We start from the raw sequence: 9,769 nt of genomic DNA, 5'->3' as shown, positions 1-9,769 counted from the left end.
GCTTTGTCCAACCAAGCCACAATCAACTAACACACGAAATCGTCCAGCATCAACTTCAGAAGAGAGAAAAAAATAATATTCACGTGCATCGGTCATTATTTAGACTTATAAAACACCTTTTTGTCTTTTGATGATAAATAAAGCCACAATATATTGAATAAATGAAGCCCTTATCAGAGACTTGAAAGAAGCTTTCTCAATCAAAGATTGATGCACTTTCCAAGTTTTTTCTGGAGCTCCTTTGTCTCTTTCTCCGCCCTCTCCAGATTCTCTCTCAGCTTCTTAATCTCATCACTTGACCGTTTCTGAACCTCATTTGCCCTCTCTTCGGCTTCAAGCCTTGCCGCTTGCTCTTCACCTAGCTGCTTCTCCAGCCTCTTTGCCGTTTCTTTCAGCTTTGTCTCCACCTGCACAACAACAACAAACAAAACATAAAGCTGATTATGAAGTAACAAACATAGCTTTTAGCTCAAGGACAGACGCAAAGAGTGGTGAGGATGCGATCAACTGATTCTTTACATACTGATCTTATCTCTACGTTTCTACAAGGATATTCTCAGTTGACTGAACAAAACCACTAACAGATAAACGCAACTACAGTTTATACTTGCAGTTTTGTACAATGTACAAAATAGTTTAAGCCTTTGTGCTTTGTAGCGTGGTTGAAACTCTGATAAACAGAGTATATTGATATGTACACATTCTGAATTTTCTAAAATTCCCTAGCATAAAAACCTTTTAGGAAGAACAGAAGTTAGTTAACAATATGGTAAAGATATACCATCTCTGTGATGCGGCTAAGCTGCCTGTCATAGGATATCTCTATCTGCTTCTTGAACTCAAATATCTCACTCTTTGAATAACCCTTGAGCGATTCAACCTCCTTTTTCTGATCACGTAGCTTGATAGCCTCCTCCTGAGAGAACACAAATCATTAATAATCATTCTCTGCCTCAAAACACAGATCAAGCGAAATAAACCGAAGCAAAATTCACCTGTAGCTCATGGAACAACTCATCTGTAAACGGTTTTCCATTGTTCTTTCTAGCAACTGAATCAACGAGTGAGAGAAGCTTCTGAACTTGCTCTGCCTTCTTGCGCTTATTGGCAGTCTTGTTATCAAACAGTACCATTCTATTGTCACATAGCTCAAGAATCTCCTACACAATTCAAAAAAAAAAAAAAAACATGCATAAGCAAAGCTGGAACAAAAAGAAAAAAAAAACTTGTGAATAAGATATTACTGACTTTCAGAAACTCAGGGCACTCCTGACCCAAGTAGTCCTCCAAGGTCTCATCATTGTCTTCCAAATCATCCCCACCGGTAAAGACAATGATCATATAGTCAGAGATCTTACTCCCGAAGAGTGTCTGCAAGTGATAGAGAACAGACTGCTCCTCATCAGTAGGTCGACCCCTCACGGTGAACACCAACAGAACAGCATGGATTCCACCTTCAGCAAGAGTTATGCATCTCACAATCTCTTTCCCTATAAACTCAGCTGCCGTTGACAAATCAAACAGACCTGCAAAAAAAGATATTGACCAAGTGAGAACCCTTTCATGACTTCAATGAAAAAAAAAAAGAGAGAGAGGTCTTACCAGGAGTATCAATGACGTTGATGATCTGTCCATCTTCTTGAACAACTCTCCGCAACTCTGATGTGCTAGTCACTCCTCTAGAGCTTGCTTTTGACTTGAACGTTTTCTTGCCAAGGATGCTGTTACCTGTTGCGCTCTTTCCGTTTCCAGTACGGCCGACAAGAACTAGGGTTCGGTTAGGGTTTGAGGATGAAGCAAACTCCCAATCATCTTCCATCATGTCTCCACCCATCTTGTACAAACTCATATACGTTATTTCTGTAGAAAACAATATGAAATATTCGTTGATCGCTTAAAGGGTTCTGACCTTTGACAGAGTAATTAGAAAATTAAAGTAACAATGACGATCGCAAGAACTTTACAAACCCAAACTCTCAAGTTTCCAATAGAATATTACTTGCTTGCAAAGAGGAATTAAACATCAAAGCAGAACAGAACTACAAAATCAAAAGACCAGACGACGATAGAAGATAGAAAGGTTACTTGCTTAGAAATAGGAGAGAGATGAAGCGACGATAGATATTTTAGATCACACAAAAGCCACAAAAGCAGATATCTTTATATGGACTCAGTAAACCCTTATTCAACTCTATTGGAACGTTACGTATCTAGCAAATAAATATAAAAAAAAAATCTTATTTTATCAGATAAATATCTCTCTTTTTTTTTTTAACACCTATCAGATAAATATCTTAAAGATTAAAAAAATATGCATTTTGAAATATTTTTTGGATAATATTTTCAATTTTAAAATATGATTTAATAAAATAACAATTTTTTGTTTGTGTGTGTGGGATGATATAAATAAAAACTTTTTAATGTACTTTTGTATAATTAAAAAAACTAAAGATTCTATCTCTTTCGTTTTAGACTGTCTCTTTAGAGTACTGGCGGTAGAAATTTTGGTTCTTAACATTGTTAATATTATATTAAATATTAATAAAAAAATAATACTAAAATTTATAAAAAACAGTAAATAAAAATTTTAGTTTTTCATAATAAAATATAGTTATAAAAAATAATAAAGAAAAACATATATGAAAATGAAAGTATAATATGGATCTCAAAATAACAACAAAAAATAACAATGATTAAATTATCAGACAAAATTTATGATAAATTTAATATAAAATAGAATAAATATTCTAGTTATTGTGGGGAAGAAAAAAAATATTTTATAATAATAAATGAAAAAAATCTATTTTTGTTTCTAAAGTCATGTAAGTGAGGTTGTAGTAGGGCTGTTCAATATGGTAAAACCGAACCGTACCGAACCGAAACGAACCGAAATAGACAATATGGTTTGGTTTTGGTATATACCATATAAACCGAATGGATATAATTTTATAAAAACCGTAGGATTTGGATATGGTTTGGTATATAACCGAATAAACCGAATAAACCGAACAAAACCGATTAAAAGTAGAAACATGTAAATATGTATCTATTTTATAACAATACATGAAAATCTATTTGTTACATAAGTTAAGTATCATAATTTGTAATAAAAAAATCTTAATTTGTAAAACACTGAAATAACTAAATTACATCAATTAATCTTTTTTTATTTTTTTGATTTATTTTAGTCTTCACTAAATTAATATGAAGATTATAAATTTGATGGACAATAATTAATGGAAAATTTTCAATTGAAAAAGCATGACTTTAATGAACACTAAATATGGAACTATTACCATAATTTTATAGTAATAAAAAAATCTTAATTTGTAAAACACTTGAACTATAACTAAATAACAATACATCGCAATTGAGACATCTTATTTTCTAAGTCTTTTTTTTATTTTTTTGATTTATTTTAGTCTTCACTAAATTAATATGAAGATTATAAATTTGATGGACAATAATTAATAGAAAATTTTCAATTGAAAAAACATGACTTTAATGAACACTAAATATGGAAGAGTGAAAAAACTTTTCTTTCATGTTTCTGTTTTGTTTCATATTTTTATTTTCAAAATTTCAAGCTTTGATTTTTTATTTGATTTGATTATTTTATTTGATGGTAAAAGCATTTTTACTTTTTTGTTCATTTATTTGAACATGTAATATATTTTTAATAAATGACTGTGTTGACAATATGATTCTAAATTTCATATAATATGATCTCAAACAAAATAATTATGTTTTTTTGGTATAAAACCGAATAAACCGAAAACCGACGGTATATAAACCGAACCGAACCGAAGTAAATATGGATTTAGAATGGTAGTTATATTTTACTAACCGAAATACCGAAAACCGAAAAAAACCGAACCGAAACCGAACCGATATCCAGATTGAACACCCCTAGGTTGTAGGCATATCACTGAAAAATAGAGATAAATAGAAAATAGCTTTAAGCACTTTAGAACCATTAAATTTAAAAAAAGTATGATTGGTAAAAATACTAAAAATATGCTTTATAGGCTATTTAATCCCACAGTCTTGACATCCCTAACCCCAAACAGACTCTAAATAAACTAGACAATCAATCTTCTACAGATATATAAATATGTGGTTTAACACATGACATGCAAATTATCTAGTTGACTTGAACTATCGTATAAAACCATTTCTACGCAAACTTTCCCGATCATCTTGGATCCCCATCAAATAAAATTTGATAAAATTAATCTTGAGAAACCCTCTCAAATAAAATGTTCATCGTGGTACCAAATAATCATATCCACATGGACGAGGATCACACAATAAACTATTAGTTTCAGTTATGATAGGTCAGAAATATTAAAACAGTAAACAAATCGATAAATCTAAACAGTTGTAAGTTATTATGAGCAAAACACTAGATCCAAAAATTATCGGACAATGAATTCAAAACCAAAATCAATAGGTGACACATGTTTAATTAGGTTTGATTCCATAACTCGAATGCAACTAGTAAGTTTTCCAACTCTCGCTGCAAAAGACTATCAGACGTTTAACTCTAATCAAATACCAACTCTCATTTTGAATTCAATGAATCAAGCAAACGTTAGGTCCAATTCGATATAGTTCAACTAAATACCTAGACTAACTCTAATTGTGAATAAGTATTTAGTCCAACATGATTAGGTTTTGTCAATCGATTATACTCTCGTGTCTCTCAATTGTCGTATGATTCTAGGTTCTAGTTAGCTACTTTATATCCGTTAGCTACTTTAGATCATGCTATAATAAACAATCCTGGTGTAGAATAAGATAAGGTTACCCTAGTATATCTATCAATAAACAGTTCGTCACAAATCCTAGAAAATTCCTAAACTAACATGTTGGTTACTCAGACATAATCATGGAAGACAACAAATCAATGAATAAACTGCATATATATAGTAGATAGAAATACTTGACAAAAAGTATCTCAGTTGAGTTCTTCTCTTCTCTCCAATCTCAAACATAGCTTAGCCTAAACAACAGCTAGAAAATAGTAAATATAGGTTAAAACACGTTCAGAGACTCATGTGCAAATACATGAAACTTTGAGCCAAATTGCAATTATTAAAACTTTATTAAATCATGAGGCGGTTTCCGAACAGGTTGGGTGTCGCTCGACACCACATCAGAATCTCGACAGCTTCCTCTTGCGCGTCAGATAAACTACTCTTTAGTAAAATACGTGTAACTTTTTTTCTAAACGATTGATTGACATCAAACCGGCGACAGTGGAAAGCTAACTCAATTTCCTATATTGTGCCAATTATGAACTTTATCCATTGGTGCGAAGATCTCCATCCGCTGCTAAACTTCTGACGCATCTACGCAGTTCTACAGAGTTGGCTATCGAGCAACACATAACCTGGTGTTGACCGACTTCAGGCTAGTGTCGAACGAAACCCTGTCCAGAAGTGCAGTTTCAAGATAATATTTTCAATTTCAGTTCCCTTGATGCTCCAAATAGTTCCAAAACCTCCAATATGTTCTAAAACGTACCTTAACCTATAAAGATCTAAAATAAACTCCAAACACATAATACAGACTTCAAAACCGGACTTATACCATGGTAAAAATCCATAAAAACCAAGGTATATCAACTTCCACATACATATTCTTTTTTTGCCTTCAAACTAAACATAGATTGAACATGTGAAAGAGGTTTGAAAACGTAGGGACTCACTTACTCTTTAAAACCACCACTGTCACCTCTAAAATGTTGCAAACACATCAATACCAATCTTATAAGGTACTTCTATGTACTCAACCGTAGCTTACCAACTATGTGTCTAACAACAGTAACGGAGGAAATATCAGAGAGAATGTTTAACAAGACCACACCAACAATCTAATGCAAAACACATGTGAATGCTCTAATTTAACCATGTTGGTACCCTATCAATCCCAAGAAAGAAAAATACAAGAGGCCTTACGAGACATTTCCAGGATAACAAAGTAGATTCTCTCCACCACTAGTCCCGGTTTGTGTATTTGTCAACAGAAACTTCATATTCTCCTAATTTTCAGTTTGGCAAAACAAAAACGACTTCTTATTCTTCCTATAAGATATACATAGCACAAGGAAGGAAGAAATGTCTCTCCTCCACATGTCCTTGATGTGACTTATGTTGGAAAAGTAAATGAGAGAATCAATTCGGACTCTCAATTCTGTTGTATGTGAGGATGGTGTAGAATATGAAGGTCTCGTATGGAAAAAGCTCATATGTGGTGAAAAAGTCGAAATAGAATCCAAAAACAATCTTGCGGCCTTCTTAAAATCTCTAGTGGACAAACAATACAAACCCTCACAGACTTTTAACAAGTTCCTCCTTTCCAGCCACCTCCTTCTTCAAACAACCTAGCAATAATAGAAAAACGATGTGTTAGACCAAAATATCTTCGGTTTATGCTAACTTAATTATAAAACACAAATGTCACTAACTTCTTTGCTTTATCAATGCTCTTTGAAATCAGATTTAAACTGATGTGTTGTAAGTTTTCACCCAACTACTACTGCAAGTGCACAGTGAACTATTGTAGTATTTTGGTTATCATCCCACAAAGAATTAGGTTTTATTTTTGGATAGATTCAGGTTCATTAAGATAAACTAAAAAGTATCTAACAAAACAATGTAAAATTAAAGTAACTAAAGCAGTGGTTGCATCAATATTAAGAATCAATCAATTTTTATCCAAATCCAGAATCGTAGATGTCGTTAGGGTTTCGTACAAAGGAACAATACCTACAATAAGAGAACGTCCCCAACATAAGGAATCAGGAACATCAAATAAAAATGGGTAAATCGAATTTCGCAGAATTACAGTAACGAAGATACTTCAAAGCTAGCAGAATGCGAAAGGTACATAGAGAGAAAGGGAGGGTTCGCTTCATTTCTATTCTGGTGACAGAGGAAACTGGAGTGGGTAGGAGAGTCATGTTTTCTCCCCGTCGGATCTCGGCTTCGTCGGGAATAAATATCAACCATTTGTTATCTGAATCCTTGACTGACAGAACCCTAGACTTGGTTTCACAGAGAAACACGAAGGCCTAGAGATAGAGCATGATGAGAGTTCGATGGAAGCAAACAATGGAGAAAAAGATCGAGAGATAGGAGACCTGAGAAGTATTCAGAGAAAAAGATCGAGAGAGACGAGAGGAAGGTGTTTGAGAAAAAAAAATTGACTAGAGAAAATTTCTCTTGTGTGTCGGTGATGAATGAAACGGATCTAAATTTTTGGAAATAACTTTAGCCAAAAAAATGAGTTTCGCCAAAATCAGAAATTTGGCTAAGTGTTTTGGCTCCAAAATAAACATCCGGCTATATGATATATTTTTAGGTTCCCGCTTAATGAAAATATTTCATACCACGAATTTAATGCTATGATACAATTAGGATCCAATTTTGGCACTTTTAGTAGCAGCTAGTGAATTAGTGCTACAATGAACTGCTAACAATGTCTCTATTTCTTATAGTGTTAGTTTATTTTAGATGCATACACAGCTACTGAGAAAGAAAGATTGTGAATTATTAATTTAAACCAAAAGAAACTGTGAGCGGAGATAGATAACAATGTATGTGACGCTGTGGAGAGCAGTGATGCAGATGCCACAAAAATTGGGAAGACAATCATTCTGCCTTCTTCCTTCAGTGCTGTCCCAAGGTATATGGCTGAAAAATATCTAGACACAATGGCTATATGTTGTTGGTATGGAAAACCTCATCTATGCATCACCGTCGCAGCAAATCCAAATTGGGTGGAGCTCAGACACCATCTCGGCGCTTATGGTGGTGAATCTACTAATAGTCGACTTCACCTTGAATGAAAAATTTTCAAACTAAAACTCAATGAAAAGATGTCGGATTTTTAAAAAGGAGTGTACTTCCCAAAAGCAGGTGCCAGTAAAAAAACTTCTTACATTGCGAAAGATAAAATAATATATTCAAACTCAATGTTTACACAACTAACATTTCTCATAATTTATTTGAACCTTTTCGTTGTCTATACTATTGAGTTCCAAAAGCGAGGATTGCAACATGCTCGTATTTTGTATGAAAGGTGTAAAGAAGAAGCAACAGAAGCAATGATGAGTATATATGAGTATATATCTGCATAGATCCCAGGCAAAGAAGTGGATCAAGAGTGGGTTGAACTGGTTGAGCACCATATGATTCATGGCCCATGTGGTAAAATATGTCCAAAATCACCTTGCATGGAAACATAGGAGTGCATAAAGAATTATCCCAAAGCTTTATTAAAGGGTAGAAAAATTGACAAGTCTAGATTTGTCCTCTACAGAAGAAGGCATGATCCTAAATATTTTTTTTTATAAAAGGTGACGTCAAACTGGATAATCAATATGTTGTCCCTCATAACCTCAGTCTTCTAAAAAAAACATGCCCATATCATTGTTGAATGGTGCTGCAGAACAAGCGCGATTAAATATATCTTTAAGTAAGGTAGTGGAGCGGGGAGAAAATCAAGCAGATATGATTAATGAGATAGATATATTTCAGGAATGTTACTAAGTTTCTGCATATGAGGCCTCGGGAGGTTATTTGCCTTTTCCATTCAGCACAACCAGCCTAATGTTATTAAGCTGCCACTACAACTACCAGGACAACACCGGATGGTCTTTGAGCAATCTTATAACATAGCAGAAGTTGTCTTAAGGGAGAACATTGAAAAATTATGTTAGTATCATGGTTTGTGGCATGTGATACATATTAAGAAGCAAGAGAACTTGTATATGTTGAATTCCTACAAGGTTTGTTTATCACACATCCGGAAAATTATGGACACTTAGGCAGCAAGGCGTAGCCATAGGCAGAGTGGTTTATATCCATCCAGCGGCCATGGATTTATACTTCTTAAAGATCCTAATGAATGTTGTTAGAGGACCTAGAAGTTCTCACGATCTATACAGAGTTGGTGGTGTACTTATATAAGAAGTTTAGAGATGTGTGTTACGCACACAGTTAACTTGATCAAGACAAAGAATGGCATGATGCTATAGAAGAACCATCTTAGGGGGCAATTGGTCGACGACTAAGAAGATTGATTGTGACCATCTTGATATATTTTCAAGTTAGTAATCCACTAACACTATGGGATCATACTTGAAAGTTTTTGGGTGATGACATCCTTTAAATGAAACGAAAGGAGTTCAGATTCATAGGTTTGGAATTACAAGACAAGCAACTGAAACAATATATATTCATCAAGCTAGAAAAACTCCTAAAGGAGCATGACCAATCTATTGCGGACAACCCTGATATCTCATTGTATGATTAAGATATCCTAACAGAGATATCTAACATACCTATACATGACGATCATCTCAAAGCTCATGTCAGTTGATAAAGTTTTTATTCCAGTTGCATCAGCTGGGATTGCAACACTACTGCTCCCAAGAAGTATAACAACTCACTCTTGATTTAAACTTCCACTTACACTAAGTGAGGAATCAATGTGTGATATTTATAGCGGGTATATGGTAGCTGAAAGTCATATTTAATAATATAAGATGAAGCTCCAATGGAAGACCATCAAGCATTGAAACACTTGACCATTCGCTTAATGATTTGTTGTAATGTGAAAATTCAGTAGCTGCAGACATACCTTTTGGTGGCAAGACAATGCTTTTAGGAGGTGTTTTTAGGAAAATATTGCATGTGCCACAAGGAAGACAACCATAAATAGTTCTTGCATACATCAACAAATCTTATATTTGAAAAAA

General features: G+C 33.9%; 1 protein-coding gene and 1 long non-coding RNA gene across 6 annotated transcripts; one reads left to right on the top strand and one right to left on the bottom strand.

The window, feature by feature from the left end:
• Positions 1 to 27: 27 nt before the first annotated feature.
• Positions 28 to 2,219, bottom strand: LOC103868863 (immune-associated nucleotide-binding protein 9). Of its 5 annotated transcripts, none has more exons than XM_009146918.2 (6): positions 2,000 to 2,117; positions 1,603 to 1,860; positions 1,249 to 1,526; positions 996 to 1,160; positions 782 to 916; positions 28 to 407 (listed from the first exon to the last, which is right to left on the bottom strand). In XM_009146918.2, exons 1-6 carry the CDS (start codon positions 2,022 to 2,024, stop codon positions 201 to 203), a joined length of 1,068 nt encoding a protein of 355 aa, XP_009145166.1. In that variant the 5' UTR covers positions 2,025 to 2,117; the 3' UTR covers positions 28 to 200. The 5 variants fall into 5 exon arrangements, with proteins under 5 accessions (XP_009145166.1, XP_009145170.1, XP_009145168.1 ...); XM_009146922.3 differs by having other exon boundaries at positions 1,603 to 1,834; positions 1,910 to 2,111; XM_009146920.3 differs by having other exon boundaries at positions 201 to 407; positions 2,090 to 2,219.
• Positions 2,220 to 2,439: 220 nt separating this feature from the next.
• On the top strand, positions 2,440 to 9,769 carry LOC117134077. The gene is made up of 2 exons (XR_004458192.1): positions 2,440 to 2,831; positions 3,914 to 9,769. It is a non-coding gene; the product is annotated as an uncharacterized LOC117134077 (long non-coding RNA).

This window comes from Brassica rapa, chromosome A05 (assembly GCF_000309985.2).
Source record: "Brassica rapa cultivar Chiifu-401-42 chromosome A05, CAAS_Brap_v3.01, whole genome shotgun sequence".
Lineage (NCBI taxonomy): Eukaryota > Viridiplantae > Streptophyta > Magnoliopsida > Brassicales > Brassicaceae > Brassica > Brassica rapa.
Note: the sequence above shows the minus strand (reverse complement) of the source record. Positions and strands in the feature narration are given on the sequence as shown.